The 26,047-nt window shown below is 35.0% G+C and overlaps 1 protein-coding gene across 4 annotated transcripts in view; it reads left to right on the top strand.

Moving 5' to 3' along the window:
• Positions 1-26,047, top strand: part of NRP1 (neuropilin 1) — a gene marked incomplete at its 3' end in the record, with an annotated part of 156,887 nt that overhangs the window by 79,317 nt on the left and 51,523 nt on the right. For all 4 annotated transcript variants that reach the window (XM_081345730.1, XM_081345731.1, XM_081345729.1 and 1 more), the window contains exons 5-6: positions 1,538-1,693; positions 4,158-4,324. In XM_081345730.1, the coding sequence (XP_081201856.1) occupies positions 1,538-1,693; positions 4,158-4,324 (323 nt within the window). The remainder of the gene's footprint in view (positions 1-1,537; positions 1,694-4,157; positions 4,325-26,047) is intronic.

Raw genomic sequence — 26,047 nt, 5'->3', positions numbered from 1 at the left:
CTTCATAATAATCAGTTGGGTTTCCACTTATTCCATCTTAGATCCAGATAAAATCACTATGAAAAGGAAATGATAAATACTATAATCTGATTGAATCCAAAGCAAACTAAGTCAACTAAAAAAACTGATGTAACTGTGTATGTTTGCTATCACCTAAATACATTTTTTTTATTATATTCATTGTGATTTTTAAGGGGGGGTCTATTCGGAAGCAAGATTTGAGTTGTTGTACTCCATGTTCTTCCACCATTTGGCATATCATGGAGAGGAATGCATATGTGGTACCCCAGCCATCGAAAATATTGCTCACGTTTTGTTCAACTGTCAATTACGTGCCCCTCTCCCTTAATAAAGCATAGATACTTATCCTATTGGAAAAAACACCAATTGGAATTTGAATCACAGATTTTCATATTTCCTCTTGGACTTTAATGTATCTGATCTAAGCGGAACTGCTAAGTTTATAATTAAGCCAATTGGGCAAAAACCCTGATACATCAAACAAATAAGGGTACCCCATAAGAGAGATGCATTGGTCTGATAGATGACTACTTGCATTACTACATATGTATTTTATCACTGAATTATTTGCTTTTATCTATTTTATCATGGAATCAGATTATGTACTTATTTTTTTTCTTTTATTAATGAGATTTTAAGAATAATCAGTTAAAGACTATTTTAATATATACTGTGAAAATTCTCTTTAAGAAATTAAGAAATTCTTGTTTTTTTATTTTTTCTGTATTCCTTTGTTTAATTCTGAAAGATATTATTTGTTTTATTTCAATTTAACTTTCCTTCTTGTTAGCTTTTTATTTAGAGTGTGTTTTATCTCCTAGAACTGCTTGTGAAAGCTAAATCATTTGTTTGTTCCTGTGTTTGTCCTGAAAAATGTTCCTTCATATTTATAATCATCTGTCTCACAACTTATGACATCATACTAAAATACATTATGTGGAAATATATGTTGTTTATTCCAATATCTTGCATTATTAATTGAATTATGGTTAGATGGATTAGTCTAATTTTGTTTGTAATGTCTTTTACTCCATGTTCATTTATAACTCCATTTTGTCATATTTGTCATAAATGTATAATTTTTAATTTAAAAACTTAACAAAATAATATTTATGTATTTCCATGATTATGCTTTTTGTATTTTATATCAAAATATCATTTTAATGTATTTCCTCTTAGTTCTCTATGAATACATCACAGAATTCAAAAAAGTATGTAATCCAGAATGTGAAAATTAAATTTTGTTAAGTTAGCTAAATATATTTTTCAAGTATATGTAACTGGAATATTGTGAGAACAATATTTTTGTTATGGAGCTGAACAATAGATTGTTTCCTGATTAATAAGATATAACCACTTGAGGATACTTTTTACTTCCTATTTTATAGATCTCTCTTCCTATAATCTCTTGCAGGACTTCTACTAATACAAACTTGTGTTGTTAGAAAGATTATAGTTGGAAAGATTCATTCAACCCTTTTCTTGTTTTTATATATGTATTACTATCTTCCTTCAGTTGGTCCTCACATTGGGCGATATTGTGGACAAAACACACCTGGTCGTGTCCTGTCATCAACTGGCATTCTCTCCATGGTTTTCTATACCGACAGTGCAATAGCAAAAGAAGGCTTCTCTGCAAACTACACTGTGGTCCACAACAATGTTCCAGAAGGTCCGTGTTTAATCATCCTTCAGAGTGGTGCATAAAATACTCTCTGTCATATCTTCTCTCCTGCTGAGTGCTGTATGAAACACATGGAAACCATAGATAAACAAACCCAATGTCCTTTTGTATGCACGTTTTTAGAACAACCTCTCTGATTTTAAGTGTCAAGAGAGATATCCACTCCTATTTGTTCCTGTAAAAAGTCATTAAGTTATAGAATTCCCATGCCCTTGTTGAAACTGAGAACATTAAATTTAAACAATGAAATCCAACCTAGATATAAATTGTTCAAGACTTCATAAATTATAATTATTTATGTATAGGGTCTATTCTTCAAGTGCATTGTAACCTGTATTTGGCATCTCATTGCTGCAAAACACTGAGGAGGAATATCATTGAGACTGGCTTGCAAGATTAGCTGATTTATTTTTTCATTGATAGAATATGAATATGAATATAGAAATATGAGGATATATTAGGCATTAAGTTAGAGGCTTGAGCATTCTAATGAGAGTAATGTGTGCCACCACTTAATTAATTTTTAACCATTAGCTAAACCTAGACTGCTCATGATCCATTGGGTCATCATTTCAGAGATATTTCCTACCTAAACAGAGAAACAGAATGACCATGAGTGGGCAAAAAATAAACACCAAAAAAACAATGGAAGTGGGAGTAACTTCCAACTTCCTGCTAAGTTTCCCTTGACTTTCCTTTGTAGAAAGCTAGCAGGGAGTGTTGGAAGTGCCAATCATGGGCCTGCAGATAATCGTGACAGTGCAGCAACACTGAATAGTCACAACTTTACCAAATTTCAGTTCTAGGGGAATCATAGGTCCCATATTTTATATATATTCTGTAAGTTGAAGGTATATTGATTCAACAACTGTTGCACTAGGATACACTATTTTATCCAATGATAAAGAGTTTTGTAATATACAGATTTCTCACAAAGCTATTTTTTAGTTTTCATCAATAAAAGTAAGAACATGTATTATTTATGCAAACACAGAACACTTTTCACCTTAAATCTGATTACTGAAACAAATATGACCATTCAAAAACTTTGTTAAATGTGATGATAGAAGGTAGATAGTTATACAGAAGTAGATAGAATTAGTGTACAGGTGTTATTCTCTTATTTAACAACAATTAAAATTAAATGTCTTCAGAATGTACAAACTATTGAAATATCATTCCATCCATAGCCCAGCTGAAGACAATGCAACTAAAAAACATGACAACAAAATAACAACAAAAAACAGAGATTCATAGGGAAACAACATTTCTGACAATTTTCATTCTGCATGTAGAAGGACTTAGCTATAAGTAATTTCAAGATAAAGCTAAAGATCAGAGAAAAAGGGAGAAAGAACTGGAAAAAAGGGGGTGGGGGGAAAGAACTAAATCTAGAAATAACAGTCAATGTCAGGAAAAAAGAGTACAACCAGTAATCCTTCTCTAGCAAGACTATAAAAGAGAATATTGTAGCTAAGGGTTAAAATCTATTGCCAGATTATCTGCACCTCACCCCAGATTTTTGGCTTGATTTGTTTTCTAAGCAAAATAATGTTAAAAAAATGCTTATTCTCTGTTTTATGGAAATAATTCTTCAGTTAATAAGCTTGAGGGCTCTTGATATGAAGCAGCTTTATAGGAGATACAAATGCTGTAGACAATATCTAAAACACATTTTCCATTTTCAAAGTAACAATCCTTATCTACATAAACTCCTGATACAATCAGTTGTAGTTTTTCTCTTTGGCTTTATGAAAGATTTCTTTCCAAAGTGAAACATGCTGACCAACCAGATCCAATTTGATCTTTTCTAATAAAATTTCACACACAATTTAAATTGCAGTCAATTTAATTACATTCATCACTTCATTTGTCCTTTCTTATGTTATTATACCATTTATTGTTACACAAATGTTTTCTTTGTGTGAAATTAATGCTTGTTAAAAGAACTGGAATGAAGAGCAGATAGATAGGTCACAATGCAAAAAACTCTAATCAAAACTAATACACCAAATACAGAAAATTATGCAAGGTTGGTGTGCCTTAATAGGCTAACTTACAGAATGCATCCAAAATCCAGACCCATTTGGTAAAATTGTGGCTACTTCACCATTGTCTCATGGCTGTACCACTGCCACAATTAGCTATGGTCATATGATTGTCATTTCTAGTGCTCCCTGCTAGCTTCCCACAAGGAAAGTCAATGGGGAAGCCAGCAGGACGTCGAAAGTTATTCCTGTTTCCATTTTTTGTTGCCCTCCTATAAGTCATTCTATTTCTCCATTTAAGTAAGGAAATGTCTCTGAAATGATGACCCAGTGAGTCATTGATTGTCTAGCATAATTTTAAAAGCTGAAATCAGAACTATCTGATTTCTTATTTGTAAAGTAATATAACAATATATAAGTATTCCTGTCTTAAATAAGAATATCAATGCTTGTTTTTTGCTCAGATTTCCAGTGCATGGAACCACTTGGCATGGAATCTGGTGAAATTCATTCTGACCAGATTACTGCCTCTTCCCAATATAACCCCCAGTGGTCATCTGAAAGGTCCCGTTTAAACTATCCTGAGAATGGATGGACGCCTGAAATTGATTCTACTAGAGAATGGATACAGGTAAGAAAAATCAAATCATGTTTATAAAAGGTATACAAATTTGTTGGCAGATTTTCAAGGATAGCAAACAGACTAATTAAAATGGTAAATAAATTTTCCAAAATATTTTTTCTTTTTACTTTTTAAAAACAATATAGAAAAAATATTTAGAAAATATATTCTTTTCCTGAATGTCTTCACTCTTTGCCATCCCTATTAGTTTATATCACAAATATGCTAACTCTCAAAGGTATAGAGGGAAAATAAAGAAAAGGTCAAGAAGATCCATTCTTTTCCTTCCTGCATTTTTTTCAGTCTTCTAGGCACAAATATCAGATTTTGTTTTAATGGGAAAAGTCAATATTAGCTTAACAGGCACTTAAAGTGAAATGGTCTGATGAAACAGCCTGGCTAGCTTGCTGATGAATGATACTCAAGAGTTGCTTAATATATGGATATACAACTGAACATTTTACTTGTGATCTATGCTTTTCACAAAATTAGACCAAAGTTGAAATTGTATATACTTTTTTTTTGTACACTAGAATATTAGACTTGTGTCCATGACTCAGAAGTGGAACCAAAGAGCAAACTGCTTTTGTAAATTTAAAAATGAAGCATGAAATGAAAGACTAGTCCCCTGTTCATCAGAGGTGAAAAATAAAGTGAAGAAATAGTTAATAAATTGGTGCAAAGTAACCTACATTCAGTTTGGCAAAAATGTTTGCACTCTGAAAGAGATATGGTTAGCTTTGTCAAGGCAAAAAGACAAAACATTTTTTTCTTAATGAAACTATGCATTTTGCCTTGAGTTAGTGTGGTCACTGCTGTGGGAGAAAGCTTCTTTCTGCTTTTTCTGCCAGACCTTTCAAAAACATTTTCCAAGCTGAGCAATTTCAGTAATATTATATGATTCATTGTGCATCATGGAAAAAATGGGGCATGCACCCAAACATTCTAAATTAAAGAGCTTCAACATGTACTACAGGATTGCCCCACGGTTCACAGAAAGTCCCACAGTTCACAGTGTTGGCAAACTATCAGACTTTGCAATCTCTGAAAAGCCCCAAAGTGCTTGTTAAAGCCATCTAGAAATGTTTTGGATGGAATCATGGAATTTTTCTCCTTGAGCGTCCACCATTGAAGATTATTTTCAGTCTCCTGTAATGCAAGATCTGTAGAAGAAAGCTAAGGGGGTTCTTTTTTTTTATTAAAGAGTTTTACAAAAACAAAATTTTACAATATATCCCCAAATCCCTCCCACCCCAAACCCACCCACTTTCCCCCCCACTTCCCAGAGCTAAATACAGGATTATAGTTACAATAATCATATTCTAAATAAAAATTATGCATAATATACAATTAACCAAATTCATAATGTGCTTTAACTCCCCTTTAACATAACTACAAACAAAGTACCAATAACAATATCCCACTAAAATCTACTCTTAAGCTAAATGGAACTTTTTAGTCCCATATTTGTTCTGAATATAATTTATCCATCTCCTCCAAACTGAAATATATCTTTCCTGTGAATAATCTTTCAAATAAGCAGAAATCTTAGACATTTCTGCAAGATTCGAAACTTTAAACACCCATTCTTCTATAGTGGGCAAACTATCCTTCTTCCAATATTGTCCCACCAGTAACCGTGCTGCTGTTATCATGTTCAACATCAAGTTAGTTTCTTTAACATCACAATCTACCACAATACCCAATAAAAACAATTGCGGAGAAAACTTTATCTTTCTCTTAAAAATCTTTTGAATGTTCCACCAAATTTTGATCCAAAAAGCTTTTATATTTCTACAAGTCCACCACATGTGAAAATAGGTAGCTTCTAAACTACCACATCTCCAACATTTAGACTGTAAGTTAGGATACATGTTAGACAACTTCTTGGGATCCAGATGCCATCTATAAAACATTTTATAAAAATTTTCTCTTAAATTTTGAGCCTGAGTAAATTTAAGTAAGTAAATTTAAATTTAAATTTGAGTAAATTTTGTCCAACGAAATTGGTTCCTGAATATTTTGTGACCACTTTATCATACAGTCTTTAACCAGTTCCGTTTCCGAATCCAATTCAATTAAAGCATTATATATCCTCTTTATATGTGCACAATTTAAATCTCTAATTTGTTTTACTAAATTTTGATCTGTAATTGTGATGCCAACCTTTTGATCTAACTTCCACCTAACTTTCAATTGGGTATATTGAAACCAAGAGTAACTTATGTTTTCTTGTCTTAACTCCTCTAATGATTTAAGTTGCCAATCAGTCCCTTGCAATCTAAGTAGTTCCTTATAAGAAACCATATCCATACTCACTCCCATAGATACGCCCTCTATCGCGTGTCCAGGAATTCCCCAAATCGGTATTTTATAATTTAACTTATAATAATACTTTTTCCAGACACACAATAAAGCACTTCTAAGAATATGGGATTTAAAAGCCCTGTCCACCTTCTTATCGTAAAGCAAATATGCATGCCATCCATATACCAAATCCCATCCCTCAAGATGAAGTATTCTCTTGTTAGTTAAATTAAGCCAATCACTAACCCACGTCAAGGCAACCGCATCATAATACAATTTCAAATTCGGCACCTTAAGTCCCCCTCTTTCCCTAGCATCTTGTAAAATCTTAAATTTAACTCTTGGTTTTTTCCCCGCCCAAATAAATTTGTTAATACCCTTCTGCCATTGATCAAGGTTGGCATCCTTTTTCAATATAGGTATCATTTGAAACAAAAAGAGAAACTTTGGTAGAACATTCATTTTAACAACTGCAATTCTTCCCAGTAATGATAATTGTAATTTTTTCCAATTATTTAAGTCCCCTTGTACCTTCGACCATAGTGTTTCATAATTATTCTTATACAATTTTACATTTGAGGCTGCTGTAATGCAAGATCTGTAGAAGAAAGCTAAGGGGGTTCTGAAGCAAAGTAACACAAAGCAACATGGTTGGTTAGCTTTCATCTAGAAATGGCAACCCAGAATGTATCATAAAGAAACTTCTGAGGGGTACTTTATGTGGGGCCATATCACTTACTGACTGCAATCCAACCAGTCCTGGTTGTTATTGTAATTCCAGACATGTGGCTCTTTAAGTGAGAAAGAATCCCAAGTAAAAACAGCTTTACATGGAGCTGTCCATGAAAAGCATCTGGAAGCTCCAGTTGATGCAAAATGCAGCAGCCTGCATGGTTATCTGCGGACCATGGTGTGCGCATGTTACCTTCCTGCAAGATCTGCATTGGTTATCAATTTGCTTCTGGGTGCAATTCAAAGTGCTGGTTGTCACCTTTAAAGCCCTTCATGGCTTGGGACCAGGTTATCTGAGGGACCATCTCTTGCAGTCACATCCATCCGACCAACTAGAGTGGAGGAGGCAAAGAATGTTGCAGATCCCATCCCCTAAGGAGGTATAACTGGCGGTACCCAGAAAAAATAATAAAAAATAAAAATAATGAAATAACTCCCACCCTGGTGACATTTAATGGGCTCCATCCTGCTCTGGATTCTCCAGGCCTGCTGGCAAAACCACATTTTCAGGGTCTTCAGGCTCCCTCCCTCTGCACATCAACGCTCCGAAATTAGATTGGCCCCCACTCTGATACTCTTTCAGAAGGCCCTGAAGATGTGGTTCTGCCAGCAGGGCTGGAAATCCAGAGCAGGATTATATGTCACCAGGATGGGAGTTATTTCATTATTTTTATTTTTTATTGTTTTTATTTCTTATATATATATTTTTTACCTCCTGTAAGCCACCTTGAGCAGGCAGTAATATAAATTTTCCAAATAAATAAATAAAGATGGATATGCCACAGGCGTGTTGATGAGGCTCTGGGAGACCTAGACTACATCATATATAAGTTGCAGGAGGGGAGTGCAGTGATGTGGTGCAAGCTCAAGTAGACCAGATAATGAGGACAAAAAGCACACATGTATGTTTGAGCATAGGCAAGAAAAGAGAGCATTGGGTGCATGTGACTGAAAGGAAGCAGGGGAAATATGGTATGGGATAAGCAAATTTATGTGTGTGAGGACTGGGAGGCCAGGAAAGAGGTTGTGGGGTGCATGCGAGTGAGGAGTGAAAGACTTACCCAAGGAACTTGCAACCCTTTCCTTCCAATTTTATGTACAACTGAAAATGCAAACTTTCTTTTAATCATTTATGGCAATAAAAAACTATTTGCTTGAATAGCGGTACAGCTGAATCAAAATAATGCTGCTAGAGCACTGAATGTTTTTAAGAGTTTGATCAGAATTCAGAGGCTTAATTAACAGAATATTTTTCTCTTGCTCTGTTTAATTAGAACTTTCACTTTCCTCTGAAGACAATAGGATCCAAAGCAGAAACTTTCACATTTGTAAGAATATTAATGTAGTGTTGAAAACTTCCAGTAGTTCAAACAAATGGGACAATATTTGTGTTTTTATTGTTTTCCATAGGAAATACCTAACTGACATATAGGAATAATGCATCATTAGTCATCAATAAGAACATTCATATCCAATGTTTCCTTTGAGATTAGCTGTCTGCAAGAAAGGTTACAAACTTTTTTGAGTAGTTATCAGCATGTGGAAGAAAGACAGAGGAAATCTTTCATTCTTCAATTTTTAGTCCACAATGGGACTGTCAGGTGTCCAGCTTTTGAGATCTCAGCACAGCCTGAGCAGTTAAAAGCCAGTTAATGGCAAGAAGCAAACATATTCCCATTTTGGTGTGGCACACCAAAATCAGTTAATTCTGACTCCTAATGAATAAGTAACAGGAAAATTCAACAAATTTTGCCTGTAAAGAAAAATAAAACAAATTACTTATTGCCAATTATCTCCACAGATTTGCATTTGTATTATCACTCTTTCATTCAGAAGAAAAAATATATACAAAAAATACCACTGACTATTGATCACTTTGTTGTTATTGTTTTAAATCTTGGTGGGTCCTCCATTTTCCCTCATAAACTTATGAAGAGGCTTCGCATGGGGGCAGTGGGGAAGATTTTATTGAATTAGGGATGCTGGGTTTACTAATAGTTGCTCTCCCTCCAGATGGGGGATGGAAAGGAGGCATGGGTGTTTCATAGCTTACCTGCTACTGTTCATTATTTCTTATCCTGGTTGGCCAAAGGTAATCAGAAGATGGTGGAAATGTTTGATTGTGGATGGAGAATGGCTGTTGGCCTAGGACTGGGATGTAGAATGCAAGGCACAAGCCTCCTTGATACCTGAACCGCATCTTTTAAGTGGAAGGTTTCACTTGCAGGTGTTTAGGAAGAAATGTATGTCAGGGGGCTTAAAGGCAAGCAATAACAGTAGTTGTAATTAAGAGAGGAGAGGCCTGGTGGCCTGGTGGTGAAGACACTCACTTCTCAGTGGGAAAGTTGAGAATTCAATCCTAGGTAGCAGCAGATATTTCTCTTTCAGGACACAAAGAAAAAAATATCTGCTGCAAACTCCACATAGGTGTCAGGAAGGGCATCCGGCCAGTTAACACTGGAACTGGAAGTGGGAGGGGCTGTTTGTGTGGCCTCACTGTTTAGTAAAGTTTTGCACTAAGTGTGCTAAGTCAGTGTATTCAACCCTTTTGCTTGGTCAGTGAACTTAGATGGCCTGGGTCTTTAGATGCTGCTGCTACTTAGTACCAAATAAGACATTCATGATTTAATGGGTTTCAAACACATAAATAAGCACAAGATAGCCAATAAATGCATAGATAAATATCACCATGAGTAATTGATAGTAGTAAAATATCTGAAAACAAAAACTAACATATTTTTAAAAATAAAACAAAAGGTTTAAATAACATCAAAGAACCATGGAATTATGGTTCTTAGACTGAAATATTAGGAGGAATGAACCATTCTCATTAGAGATAAAATCCAAAATGTTTATTGTAAGTTTACCAAAACTGAGTCTGTACATCTACATGTGCTCTATCTATGTTTCAGGGCCTTTTCAAATTGGAGTAGTATATTCTTTTTTTCAAGTTACCTTTATATTTAATTAAGAGCAAGGAGCTGTAGCTGAAGTGCAAATCTTCATTCATTAACATATAGTTTCATGAGAAAATCAGTGTAGTTAATCCCAATAACAAACATGTTAATATACCAATGACCAACAACACTAGTTCTTAAAACATGTAAGAAGGCCAACATAAGGTTTCCACATCTGTTTTTAGTGAAATCTATTCCTGTCTGTGGTATTTAAAATCTAAGGAACTCCTGTTATTGTACAATTAGAATCCCAAAGGAGTAAAATGTTAATCAAATCCATAACATGCAAGGATCTTATTATTATATTTTCAATATATTTCTTTTAAAATGCTGGCATTTTTTTTTCTCTGGCTGCAGTAATTAATTTTTTAAAACACATTTAGTCTGTACATTTAGAACCAGTAGTTATATTTCAGAAACCTTGTATTAAATAACCTCAATAATTTAGAAGTCTTCAAGCAAGACCTGTATGTTTGTAAACATATTTAGCACCTTCAATTTTTTTAAGTTTTGAATTGCCTTGTTACTGCTTTTTTTAGCAATTCCTAGGCATGACCTTTGCTTATCCACATTTCCTTAAAAAGGAATATAATCTGGAAGAAAATTATTAAAAAATTGAAAATTAACAGCTTGTGCAAATGTGCATATATACATGTAGAGGAATCTCAAGGTACACAGATGGTAAGAGAGTACATTACTTACTATGTGAATTATTACCGTATACTGAATTAAACACATAGTGTAGAAGAGGTACTCCTGTAGTCAAATTTTTGTATGAAATTAAAATAGTTGCTGTTCTAAATGTCCCTTTTATATATATGGATCACTAAGTCATATTGATGCATGCTTGAAGATTTCAGTCTAATTATAAAGTTGTTTGCTTATAACCCACTCTTCAAGCAGTATTTTTCCTGGGCAGATTACAGAAAGTTCAATAAAAACAATCCACATTTTAAAATAAGATAAAATAACTATTTATTTAATCAAAAGCAAAGACAGATTTTCTGCAGTGCTGAAGTAGTAGTAGTGGTAATAAACACTGAATGAAGTGCATAGAAAAATCTTAAATATTCAGAGTTACAGTAATGAAATAGTGATCATATTCATTGTTTAAAAGTTGGATGGATGGATGGATGGATGGATGATTGGGAGGAGAGAGAGAGAAAAGGGAAACAGACTAACTTTACTATTGAATAATAACTCTAACCATTACGACCAACACCTTTGGAAGTAGGTATAGATATAAATATAGATACATGCATATACATACACATATGGGGGGTAGGTTTTGAAATATCACTAAAATAAAAAGGTATCCTCTGGAATTTTATATATCAGCATTGTGCTGGTAACTAATGAACTTTTTAAAAGGAATACCCAATCCAGAAGATGCTGATCTAACAAAGGAAAAAAGGAAAAGAATGTTTTGCAGATGTGTTTACAGGTTATGCCTGTGTACCAGACCAGTGTCAAATAAAGCTGGAACCAGATGTTTAAGTACTTTTCCTTGCATCAAGAATGGTTCCCATTGCTCTTAAAAAGAAACTCAAGAGAGAACTTAAGCAAGAGAAACACATGGAAATACTGGTGAACATAAATGATAAATTCTGAGGTGGCAACAGAGGAAAAAAATTAACTCATTACAAGTTTGTTTTAATACTACAAACTTAACTCATTGGAGACGATTGCCACATTCTTACATTACAGAATAGGACACATTTGTCTAAAGCCTATGTTATTCTACTGTCCTATGTCACATTCCGAATACTAGCAACTGAAGCTAGATAAGGAAAACAGCAATAGTCAAGTTTACTAGATCATTGATTGAGTGAAAACATCTACAGTCATCATCATCATAGTATCTTAAAATGGATGTGTGATATTAAAAGGTACATATGTCATGGAAATCCTGACATATTAATGCTTGACTCAACAACAGATCACAATAACACCCTAAAAACACTTCTAAAAAAGTTGTAGCCATTGAATTTAATAAAATGCAGATTGAGCATCTTATGAATAGAAATGTTCAGTATATGTAAGTTGTATATTTGGTACATGTAGGCTGTTGAAAGTAAAAATCAAATGCAGACATGCTAGTAGCGGAACATGAACTTGGAACTCTTAAGTCAAATAAAAGCTGTTACCATCACAGAAAGGTTTATCTACATATGTTGGCCCCAACATTAGAAAAGTGACTCCATCATGAGGGAGCTATCTTGGGAGGCAAGGAATGCATTTGGAATAAAACTGAAAATAAAATTTTATATGATTTGAAAGATATAATAACTAGAACCCCACGATCAGTCTGGAAGAGGTGCAGTATTGCAAAATTATTTATTCGCTTCCCATCTACATGTAGACAAATGAGTTAGTCAGTGGGGAACTGGTGAAATAGGTTAGCTGATTAGGGAAGAATGTGATCAATAACCAGTAACCCAAACTTTTAAGCTTTTCCAGCTACAGAAATGAGCCTATTGTGAGAGAAGTAGTCCAGTGCTATTTATTGATAGCTACAGGTAGTTCAACTTACAATCACTCATTTAGTAATCATTCAAAGTTACAGCAGCATACTTACAATCATTCAAGCATCCCCATGGTCACTTGATTGAAATTCATACACTTGGCAACTGACTCATATTTATGACAGTTGCAGTGTCCTGGGGTCATGTAATCACCATTTGCGACCTTCTGACAAGCAAAGTAATGGGGAAGTTAACAATTGTGTTATTAACTTTAGAATTGCAGGGATTCCCTTAACAACTGTGCAAAAAGGGTCACAAAAATGGGGCAAAATTCACGTAACAAATGTCTCACTTAACAACAGAAATTTTTGGCTCAATTGTGGTTGTAAATCAAGGACTACCTGTATTTATTTAATTTATGCAACCACCTGTATGGAAATTGTTCTGTTGTTTTATAACAAGATAAAACTTTTTAAAGTCATAAAATCCATAGCTACAAGGACACTCCAATCAACAACATTCATAATAATGATACATAGTGTGTACCACAATTATTATACCTTGGATAATAGTAAAATAATAAATAAATATACTTTGCCTTTCTGGTATAGGGGATAGAAAAGTTTTCATGAGGGTAACATTAACATCCATTCTTTCACTAAAAGTAGACAAGTATGAATAAACATTTAGAAAACCCCCTCAGACAGAGACAATTACAATTGAGTCATTCAAATCACTTAAGAGGTTATTTTAGAAGGATTCATTCTGTGACTATCGATGCCTCAGCATATTACATAAAACTGTAATGTGCTTAATTCATCATGTGAAATCAGCCACTTTAATTTGCAAACTAAAGTGTATTCCATATCCATCCAATTACATTTTATTCCATAAACATAGTTAAACAAAACCATAGTTTAGTAAAATATATAAACTTAGCCATGATTTTCATAGGCTTCAGCTGTATAGCTATAATTTAATGCAAATTTAGGAACAGGAAACAGGAATATAAAGGTTTTTGGACAAAACACATAAACAAATTATTTGCATTAAAAACAATGCATTCAACAATTTTGGCACATAATCTTGTAAAATGAGCAGGATATGTGTCTTCCCTAATATATGTTCTATTGTTTGGGGAAGTATTCTAAAGAGCATATTTTGCAGGCAAATTTTATCAGACAGGCAAATTTTTAGTGAAAGGCTAAAGGAACAGGTGATGTAAAATATGGTAGTTAACTGCTACAAGTCTCTGACTTTTGAGAACATCACATATACTGCTAACTGGCAAGAAGTGTTGCACAGCCCCAAATAGCCATGGATGCAAAACAATTATTGGCAATAACAATATATAAAATTTATATGCCGCCTGACTTTCAGCAACTGGGTGTTTTGCAATTGTTGCTGTAATTATTGAGAAAGCAAACTGATGAAATTTCTCCCTACCACTTTGTTTTTGCTTTTTTTCCCCAAGCACATGGGAACTGTTTCAAACAAAGTCCTGGCTTGTGACCACCTGGTGTTATTATTTTACAGGAATTATGAAATTAGAGACTAGCATTTTTAAGTTTTCCCTTAAAAGAAGTCTTAAAAATAAAATCTAATGAGTTACAAAGCTTGACAAGTTGCACATGAGTTGGCTGAATTATACTGATTGTTAGTATATTAAAAGTATTCAAGAACCTATGATCAAGAGGCAAAGGAATGAGTTGTGGATACAAATGCCTTGAGGAGAAGCTTCTGAATGCAAATTGATGAGCCCCTTCTTTTTTGATGAACTTACAAAACTTAGTGTGAATGTCATTACTGCATTTGAATGAATGTTGCGCCTCAATTTTTCATGGAACTCTGTCATAGTCAGATGCAGTAGATGCCCCTACCTAAAAAAAAGCCCTGGAGAAGTATTATTCAACCCGTTTTGTTGTTCAGGGATGGGGGGAATTGTTCTCCAGAAACAAAGAGTTCATCCAAATTGTGCTTTCCTCACAGTAAAACAGAATGCCTATTGTTATAATTTCCAGGAGTGATAATAAAATATGAAATGACATAGACCAGGGGTAGGCAACCTTGGCTCTTTTATGACTCGTGGACTGGCTCAGGAATTCTGGGAATTGAAGTCCATCAGTCATAAAAGAGCCAAGGTTGCCTACCCCTGACATAGACTGAATAGAACAGAGGTCTCCAAACTTGGCAACTTTAAGACTTGTGGTCTTCAACTTACAGAATTCCTCTGCCAGCTTGGCTGGCGGAGGAATTCTGGGAGTTGAAGTCCACAAATCTTAAAGTTGCCATGGTTAGAGACCTCTGGAATAGAACACTTGTGTTTATCAAATGTAGGGAGATTAAATACATTTATTGTGAATTTTTGTACTTAAGACAAAAATTCAGAGGAAAGAAATCCTAAAAAATGGCTTTACCTTAGCTGCACCTTATTACCAGTGGTTGTTGTAGACAATATTGGATACATGTTCCTAAAAGCAAAAAGAGAAAGAGAGAAAGAAAAACATTCACTCCAAATTTTCATTGCCTATCCCTCAGGCACATGTACAAGATGTTTAGATAAGCTCTCCTATAAATGCCAATCTAAACAACTGTCTGAAAAGAAATATAAACTTGCTGTAAAAATTATGTCATTCACCAGCCAACTTATATTTGAAAATGAATGTGTGTGTGTGTGTGTGTGTGTGTGTGTGTGTGTGTGTGTGTGTGTTTGAGAGAGAGAGAGAGAGAGTATTTCTGCCTACTATGCAAACAAACATTTGTTCAGATATTAAGGTGGGATGCCATATGACAAACGGTAATTATTTTTAGAAAATCTTTTTCTAAACCAATTTTTCTTGGAAATCCTGCTAGAAAAATCCTTTCCACATCAGTGTATATCAATGTTCATTTTTCCCCTCAACTGCAATATGATAAATATTAAAAGAATAGGGTGTTGTTTCAGAAATTGAGTGGAAAAGGAAGTAAAGACCATTTGGGAGCATCTACAATACTAAAAAATCAATTCAGAAGTGAGTAAAGCACATTCTGTCATTTGTTGTAGCAGTTTAGTTTAGGCTGCTACGTAAACCAGAAGAGGTGCTGTTCACAAAATCTCATTAACTTTAATGAATTAATTTCTTGAAGCAGTGTTATAAATAGAGATAGGTACACACACCTGAATATAGGAGCACATTGTAGGTTTTGTCTTGATATTAGTATTTAATTAAAGGACAGTGAATTGATAGCACACAATGGTGTCACCAGCTTATTATGACTTCACCAGGCAGATATGTAGCTTCATCACAGTTTCACAGATAACTTCACAGCTGCCTGTTCATCACACCTCTCCAGGGCTGATTAATATCTGTATCTCTTCCAGGGCTTCCATAGGACCTGTGTGAAGCCAGGAAAAGTTGAAGCTTCTTTAAAGAGCCACATAAATGTCCAATGAGTCCTTCAATATTCATTTCAGTACCTCTTTGAGAAGCCTTTTCTGTTTTGGGCCCAAATAAAAACTCAAATTAAGCTCAAGGGAACTTGTTTCTGTGTAAATAGGCATACAAATGCAATTTTCATATTGCTAAGCCAAAGAGAATCTCTTTTGTGTATGTTTTATGCTCAGAATTTGTTATGCAAGCAGTGTTGGTGCTAACATATTATCCCAAGATAAAATTATAGCTTTAATTATATTGTAGTGCATAGAATATTGTATTTCATTCAAATAAAGTGGGACTTCTGTTCTTCTAATGCTTAAACAGTTATGTCACAAACTGATACAGTGATACGTGCATTTATCCATCAAAAGATATATTACCATGACTTTTGGCAAATCAGTTTATTCATGTTTTTCAGTGCACAAGCCATAAGCAGCAAATCTACTTCTAAAAGCTATCACACAGCTATGTGGCACCTGTGAATTTTGCTGGGGTACAATTTCCAACATTCATAACATATTGCAGAGCTGGCTGAAAGAAGTTGGAATCCAGCTAACTAATCCTACAGAACTGTGGAGGGTCACAGGCTTTTTTTAAAAAAAAATGTTGGCTTTCCTTATTTTTAAAAAATGAAGAAATTGAATAGGTGCTGCATTTCCCAGCTTCCAGGTACAATAATGAGGAAATTTGTCATTCTGTTTTTGAAGCCTGAACAGAAACAAAAAGTTGTAGCCTAAGTGATGGATATAAGCAAACCTAACAGGATAAACTGTTGGTGATGGGTATTCTAGTAACAAAAATTATTTTTTGAATAAAGAGGATCATAACCTATACTAAGCAAGCCATAAAGTAATAATGAATATATTGGAGCAGAAGTAGGTCAGAGAGACAGCAGGGATTCAAAATTGATAGTAGAGCATCTGTTACTTGGCAAAATTGAAGTGCTCTTATGTATTTTGCCTAGACTAGTTTGCATAGTCTACATATAAGATGAAAATAAGATAGAAGGGTTCAGAGGCCATGTGAGTCATTTTATCTCTACCAGGTCCCATTAAGTTTCTTGTTGCCTGGTCATTCTATGTCTACATCCATGTGTTTTCCAGCTTTCATTTATTCCTTCACTGAACTTTGCCCTTTTTACAACTCCCTCATAGGGATGGGGGATAGGAGGTCAAAAGGATCTTTGCTTGAGTGAGTTAACTACTTGCCCTTCCAGAATCGGTGCATTCCACTATCCCTGCAAGCTTTTTCTTGTTCTTCACAGTTCCTTTCATCAGAGGAGTCAGGAGAGAGAGAGAGATGCAATCCCATCTTAGATGAAGCTGAAACGGTTTAGTTTTCTTCCACTTAAAACATTCCTGAAAAGGGATTCCTCATTTTAGATTTTACATCTGCCCGACAAACAAAACTTCCTTACAGCTTTGTTTTTTAAGTAAAAAAAAAATCCTGCACTGATTAAACGAAATCCATCTCTGGTGTCTTTTACAAAAGAAACCAGACTCAGATGGGGTGTTTAAAGCAAACATCTGACAAGCAGCTGGTACCTATGTAGCTTGTTGTTTCTCTTTTGCATGGCCTCCTGTGCTGAACTCGTTAGATCAACTTTATTATTTTTGTAGTATGCTCGTAACTTGCTTCCTTATGCAAAGATTGGGCAGCTGGAGTGCAGATAGAGATCCTTGTAACATTTTACTGGGATCATATTGACTCTTCAAAGAACCTTGATCATATAGTTCTTGGTCAACCATGAAGAGTGATTGAAGTATTGGATTAGGACAAAGGAGGCTTAGATTCAAATTCACTCATAGTTATAGCAATTTATGGGCTAATTTTAAATTGGTTACTTTCATACACAATTTACCTTACATTGTTGTTGGGAAAATAAAATGAAGGGAGATTCTCTCATGAATTACTTGAGCTTTGGAAGAAATACACAACATAAATAAAATAATCCAAAGATAAGTATATGAACTGAATTTCTGAAGTTATCAAGCAGTTTTAAATGCTTTAATGGTACAGAAAGTTTCAAAACATTTACTCTTGCCAAGAACCTATTAACCAACCTTTTCTCCCCAAAATATTGGAACTATTTTCAGTGGCAAAGCTGTGTGGAAAATAAAGTCATTTATTTATTCATCACAGCTTTGCTTCCATAAAAGCTGCCATATATTTTCCAGGAAAATGCTCACCTAGATAGACTATATAATAAGACTTTAGCACATTTAATTTGATAGGATATTCTGATCCAAAAACATCCATACTGAAAATTTAGTGAAGGAGGGAAATGGATACATGAACATCTGGTTTTTCTGGATAAAGTAGTAATGAGCTGGATGAATAAAACGCCTATTCTCTCTGATCTTAACGTGTCCAAGCAAGCAAGTTCATGAGAGGTATGTGTTTCATGAAGACATCATTTCAGAACAGGATTTCCTATCAGCAAAATGAACAAAAGTCTCAACAAGTCTATAGAGATTCTCAAACATCCAAGTCATGGTTGTCCCAAAGGTGCTTTTTTTCCAAAGCACCTGGACTTTCTTTGCACTTAGACTTACAGCACTTAGACTTATATACTGCTCCATAGTCTTCTATAGCACTCTGTGAGTGGTTTACAAATGTCGCCATATTGCCCCCAACAATCAGGGTCCTAGTTTTATCAACTTCAGAAGGCTGGAAGGCTGAGCAACCTTGAGCTGGTCAGGATCAAACTCCAGACTGTGGATAGAATTTGCCTGCAATAATGTAATCTAGTACTGAGCCACTATGGCTCCTGAAGATGCCTCTTCGATGAGAAATGAAAATGTTTTCAAAGAAAGAAAGAAAAATAAGAAAGTCCAGTTGCCTTTTGGAAAAAGCACTTTTGAGACAATCAGATCAAACCCAAGTAGGAAGCCTGGTAAGAAATCCAACATGCCACAAGGGATCAGTTATCCTCTCTCGTTCATTCATTCAACCAAGTTTCCTGAAAAGGGTTTATTGTAATTATACTGAGCTCAAGTCTGCTTGCCTTTGCCTGGCTGAATATTAAAATGCATCGTTTAATGTGGAGAATACAAAACTAAAATTATTAGGATAATAATTTGAAAAGACAGTATTTCTTGCCAGCAATCAGACTCTCTTGTAGTCATGCTTGTCTGCTACAAGAATGACTGGCAGGAAGACTGCAAAAGTAGGGGAAAATATGGAAGAAATCCAGAAACTTTGGGACATTTGTTTCTTACTTTTGAGGATTTCTGAAAGCTCCAATTTCAACAGCGCAATTCATTAAGAGGCTTTCACTGTTCTATAGTCTCTGGACTCCGTTCCAGAAAGGTTTTTATCTAGGCTGTGCTAAACATTCCTCTGCATTTGAAACTACAGGATTAAGTGGTAGTTTAAAATCAAATTTAAATCACAAAAAAGTATTCAAAATGTTAATTAAAAGGAGTTAGTTTCTGAATAAGCTATAGCTTGCAAAGGATTTCTAAGAACCTTGGAAGAGACAAGGGAGTTCATTCATATTTCTTTCTCTGTTGACCCAGCAATTGTAAAATATCTTAGGTGCACATTTGCAAGCTATCTTGGTGCCAAAGCAAAGCTTTTTGTCTTTGAAGCAGGAATATTGTACAATCAGCCATGCTCCTTGTAGATAGAAAGCAATCTTTTTCAAAGGTGCCAAGAGTTAATCAGCTTCTGTTCCTAACACAGAATAACTTTTCAATTGCATAAATAGCTGATTGCTTTGGATTACAATGTTCCATATTGTCACAGAAACGCATTGATTATGCTTTCATCTCCAGATTTTAAGATGTTACCAAACAAGAGGTGAACCACAAAAAGATATCTTTTATGACTATTTTGAAAATATATGTTGATTTTAAAAAGTCATAAAGATATAAATTAATGGAGTACCTGAAGGGCATTTGCAATTTGGTTGCAAGGCCAAGCAAACAGTGCCATAAATATAGGCTTATGTAGGTTCCATGGGATACATTATGTACTGCATATTTCTGAAACAATTTTATTTTTCATGGCCTATGTGTAAAAATGAATCACAGCTAATGTATAACAGTGGTATTTTTACCTCCCAGGATAGGAATAGCATTTTTCTCTTATTATCTTCTTTCACATTTAATGTTTATACTTTCCATGCTGGAACAATTTGGTATGCTGAAATTTGGAAGTATCTCAAGCCAAAATGTGTAGTGTATGAACCTACTATACTGAGTCCTGTTTGTCTCTCCATATCTGAATGCTGATTGCCAAGTTTTATAGCTACAGCAGATTTTATTATTCAGAAACAGAACCAGATGGAATGCCAGTTCAAAGAACATGTCAGAATTAAATATTTCTCTTTTTAATTAGTTGCTTCTGATTTATGCAAGAAAAAATTAACATAAGACAAGGAGAATGTGCCATACATCCAGATGTGACACAGCCTAGACAAGCACTGTCTTTTCCCTGTCAAAAAGATAGGTTCTCTTTGCCCACACACACACACAATTTGGAGAAGGGGTGGGTGGGTGACAGGACTTGTAAGCATGGCATTGACAAATGGCAAAGACCTGTCTTCACTCCATAATGGCAACATTTAAAAATACCCATTTTAATTGAAAATTAGCATACTGTCTACAGGGGGCATAATCTATCATTTCTGTAGTTTAGTTTTTTTCTGTCGTAAGTAGTATTTCATAATCTTTAGACTTTAGTCAACTCAATGAAGGAGACTTGGAGGGCGTTTACTTCTATCAAATAGCACTTCTTTAAAGATTTAGTGTACAGATATCTTCCATATAGCAAGTATATAAGATGGAAAAACTATATGTGTTGCAACAGAGCTCATGCAGTTCAGACTAAAGTCCTCTCAACCTTGGAAGTTCCATTGGTGATTTAGGACACTTCATTTTCTCTCACTGTTTGTACTTGTTTACCAACTGCCTCGTTTAATCATCATTTGCAGTTATATCAATGATGAAAAAGTAATTCTTACATTTACAACCTATGTAAAGCAAAGGAAGCTATAAAGCAAAGGAGGCAAAGAAAAGCTGAAGTAAAATTATAACCATAGTTTCATTTAGTAACTATTTCATTTAATGGTTGCCAGTGTTAACTATGATCACTAAACAAGGACTATATTAATAACTGAGCGACTGTCCACCCTTCTGTATCAAGTAGGGGTGAGCAAAGTACACATATACCCTACTTGCAAGCCCATTTTTTCAGCATTCAGAACTTCCCCAGAATCATGCTGGGAAAATGACAATTTTATGTAATTTTTCATTATTTTCTCTTTTTTAAAAAACAAAAAAAATCCCCAATTGAAAAAAGAAAGTTGTTATGACATCCCTTTTGGAATAAGGAAGTCAAAAATACTGAATACAGGGACTTGGGATCCTTGTTGCCTCAAGACATAATCAAAGAATATTTTCCCAATGACTGGTAAAGTGCTAAGGAAACCAGTAAAGAATGTCTACCCTGTTTCCCTGAAAATAAGACCCAACCAGAAAATAAGCTGTTGCATGATTTTTCAGGACACTCGTAATATAAGTCCCATCCCCAAAATAAGCCCCAGTTAAGATCATCAGCCAAACAGACAGTACCATATTTCCCCGAATATAAGCTCTAACCAGAAAATAAGTCCTAATGTGTCTTTTGGAGCATCAATTAATATAAGACCCGGTCTTATTTTCGCGGAAACACGGTACTATTACAGGTAGTCCTAGTATTACCACCATTGGTTTAGTGACCATTCAAAGTTACAACAGCACTGAAAACATAGCTTATCACTGGTTTTCAAACTTATGACAGTTGCAATACCCCCCTGATCCTGTAATCAAAATTTAGGTGTTTGGCAAAGGGCATGTGTTTATGATAGTTGCAGTATCCCAGGTTCATATGATCATGTCTGTAACCTTCCCAGTCAGTCAGTTTGTAACTTTCCCAATAAACAAAATCAATAGTGGAAGCCAGATTCACTTAATGACTGCATGATTCACTCAACAACTGCAGTGATTCACTTAACAACTGTGGCAAGAAAGATTTAAAAAGGGGCAAAAATCATTTAAATGCCTTGCTTAGCAATGGAAATTTGATCCTAAGTTGTGGACTATCTGTAATTTTCCACTCTTGTCACTGAGTAGCATAACTTGCTATTGTTTGTTGCTTAAAATCTGTTCCTTAAAACTCATAACCTTGCTCTGGCTTAGCTCATCTGATACTGAAAAAATGCACTTTTATTCACTTCCTATTTTTGACACATACACACATACATACACATCTTCATTCTCTGGAAGGTGAAACTTTTAATAGGAAGTAGAAGTATCTTGTCTCTTCTACATAAATGGCATGCTACAGACATTAAGAGCTAAATTCACACACACCCCTGGCAATATCATGTTTCCCTGAAAATAAGACCCGGTCTTATTTTTATTTTTTGCCTCCAAAGGCACCAGATCTTATTTTTGGGTGGTGTCTTTTCCACTCACCTCTGGCACCTACAGCCCTGCCCAGCAGGCCAAATTCTTCTGCAGCTGAAGGAGCAACTTCATTCTGCAGCTGAGACTGGAGCTCCGGCCTGCATTTCCAGAAGGCCACGGCAGCCAAGAACTGAGCTATGGATTCAATCCATAGATTGAATGGAGTCAATCCATAACTTGGTTCTTGGCTGCAGTGGCCTTCCAGAAAGGCCTCTCACTGTGAAATGCAGGCCTAGGGACATCGCAGAAGATGTGGGCCAGTGAGGAGAGGTCTAGCTGCAAGGTAAGTGGATGCAGAGTGCGTGGGGCAGCTTCACCCCCCCACACCCATGCCCTAGCTTGATTTTTAGGTGTGTGCCTCACCCCAAAACTAGGGCTTATTTTTGGGTTGGGGCTTATATTAGTCCCACCCCAAAAAATCAAGCTAGGACTTATTTTTGGGATAGGTCTTACTTTCGGGAAAACACAGTACATATTCTAAACTACTATGGGATATCTGTGTTTTCAAGTTCCTTCATATAAAGGAACAAATGTCCTCCTGGCTTTCAAATAAATGCATAACAAAGTGTTACAGTATAAAAAACAGCACAAAAAAAATTAAATTGTTAGGCTTAAACTAGGGGAGTTGTGACAAATGCATAATTTCTCTATTCATTTCTGAAATTCTGGAAATAATAAAACGTGTACAATTTTGCTGCAACTAGATTTTATAATGTGAAGTTAAAAGAGATCTCTCTTGAACCGTACTTTCTGAGTGGGTGATTCTGAGTTTTGGTATGTTCTGATCTGGGAAAGATACATTGGCTCAGCTAGCAATAAAGACTGCAGTTACATATTACAGTAGTCCATGATGTATTCTGTTTAGTTGTGTCTTGGCATAATGTGTAAATTTAACCATTGTGGTTTATAAACCATGCTTTATGATTTTGTTTTATTTCCAAATTAGGTCATTGTTGTTTAGCAAATTACAATGTAAACAAATTATGGCTTAGCACAATGCATGAAACCAACCAGAGGTATGCATATGATTCTAGCAATGGCCCTGCAGGAGACCAGAACATATTAACATCATGTGACTATTGTATCCAACTGCTAATTCAGAAGGATAACATGCTAGTTTGTTGTAGAAATAAATGCTCTATGAGGATTGGAACAATCATGTATGTTTTAATACAGAACAGGTCTTGCTATATAAGGAAATGACACAATTCCTTAAAATATTGACTTTTCAGCATCTGGGGTCAAGTGACAGATTATGCAGTTTTCCAAGCTGCAAGACATGCTCACAAATAAAATGCTTCCTGTTAATCAAACTCCAGCTCTTCATCTTTTATTTTTTCAGGCCACACTACAAATAAAGCTACAGCAAAAGTGTTAAAAAGGCAGGCATCCACAGTTGCTCCCTTGCCACAGCAGTCTCAGCTATGTTTTATTATGCATGACAGATTTTCATTTTCAAAATGAATCTTTTGCATTTATGGTGCAGTTGTGTTTGCTTGATTGTAGGAAGCAAGAAGATTCATTTCACACCATATGTTGTGCTCACAGACTGTTTAACCACCCATTTGGCTGCATGATTTACTGCACAATAGCTAAATACACTACTTTACTCTTGCTAAATGGACTCTGAATGAAGCAGGAACTTCAGACAATTTAGTTGTCCACAAATCTGAATGCAGCCCACTGACTGACTATATGGTTAATGATTCATTGCCTTGATTTTTTTTAAAATTCCTATCACATAAAAAAATATCTGAGATTTATTTAGTACCTTACAAGGCAGTCTTCTAATGATGGTAGACTTCATTTGACTTCTTCCATCACAAGACAAGTAGAGCTGAGATTTGGAAAACCTTTCAGTGTAGTTCTGCCTACAGCACAGATTAAAACTTGAGCTGTAAATATATATATACAAATTACCAAGTGAAAAATAGAAAGTTCTTTAATATAAGGAGACATCAGTGCTACCTATTCTAGTTGGAGCCTAAGAAGTAGCCCAGTTAAAACAGAAATGTTATCTTGATTTTCCATTTACCATTTTTTCCCTGTGTATTATCAATATTTAAGATTTTTATTCTGTAATCCTTTTACTATTTTTTAATTTTACTTACAATGTAGCATACATACACACACACACACACACACACACACACGTAAATTTTTTGGACTGCTAACAAAGAATTGAAGGAAGACTGATATAGCTATTTCAAACTTATTTGTTCTCATCAGTCAGCCACACTCTTCTGAGATTCGAACCTGGGCTGATTGCACATTAGGCAGTTGTTTTAACCTCTAGGCCACAGACTCTTTCTCGCTTTGTCAGCTGCATTTAAATAAACAAATTGGGAAAGAGTTAAATGGAAGATTAGTGGACTCAATTGGATAAAATATATTCGATATTTTAAGTCTTCATCTTCTAAGCAATGGCAACTTTTTAAATATGAGGTGAGATGTAAATGTCACACAGATAATCTGTGAAAGGTACATTTAATTACTTGTGACATTGTTTCCATATGTTTATAGCAGATGTGCCTATGAGACTTTGGATGAAATATATACATATATAACCCTGTAATCCCTTGCATTGGGGTGGAGTCAGGGCAACTGAATGGAACTGGAGTATTTATTGGCCGGATGCCCTTCCTGATGCCTACACAGAGTTTGCAGCAGACAAGTAATTATTGAGCCCAAAGAGAAAAATACCTGCTGCCATCTAGGATTGAATTCACAGCCTCCTGATTGTGAGGCAAGAACTTAATCTCTAGGCCACACTCACAAGCACATTGGCCCACTACAACTCATTCGGTTAATGGTTTTTAATAGCATGTAAACATGCAGTTTTCTCTTGCTAACAAATGCTCAGTCTTAATTCTATGTATACAGTCAAGCCTTAATAGAAAAGAAAATGCCATCAGACTGTTTGCTTGATATAGAATTTAATGTAGTGAAAGAAGAAAATATTGAACAAAGAAAGCTCCTAATCTTGAGGATGAAAAGGAAAGATGTTTTTAAATTGGGCTGATACTATAGAACTTTCAAATATCAATCTCTCAGTAATTTCTTGCTCACATGTTTAAATCATGCTTTTCTGTCAGGTTGTTTGATGTTCAGCATCAGATATACAGTATTTCATCACTGCATTCCTATATTATCCATCTTAATGTGAAACAGATGTTTTTTTCCGATAAAAAGGCCTAGAAAACAAGGAAAAGTCAAAAGAAAGGGAGGTGGGAAAGAGGAGAAAATAGCTGCCAAGTAATCATCTTGCTACCATAGTTAGAGATTTCCCAACACCTGAAAATCTGCATGTATCAGATTTTTAAATGCCCCCATAAAAGAGATAGAAAAGCTTGCTTCTGCCCTAATAGCCTACAGACAGCCTACAGAATCAGAGTGCTCA

Source organism: Vipera berus (genome assembly GCF_964194415.1).
Source record: "Vipera berus genome assembly, chromosome: Z".
Lineage (NCBI taxonomy): Eukaryota > Metazoa > Chordata > Lepidosauria > Squamata > Viperidae > Vipera > Vipera berus.
This window is presented reverse-complemented; position numbering and strand designations above follow the sequence as displayed.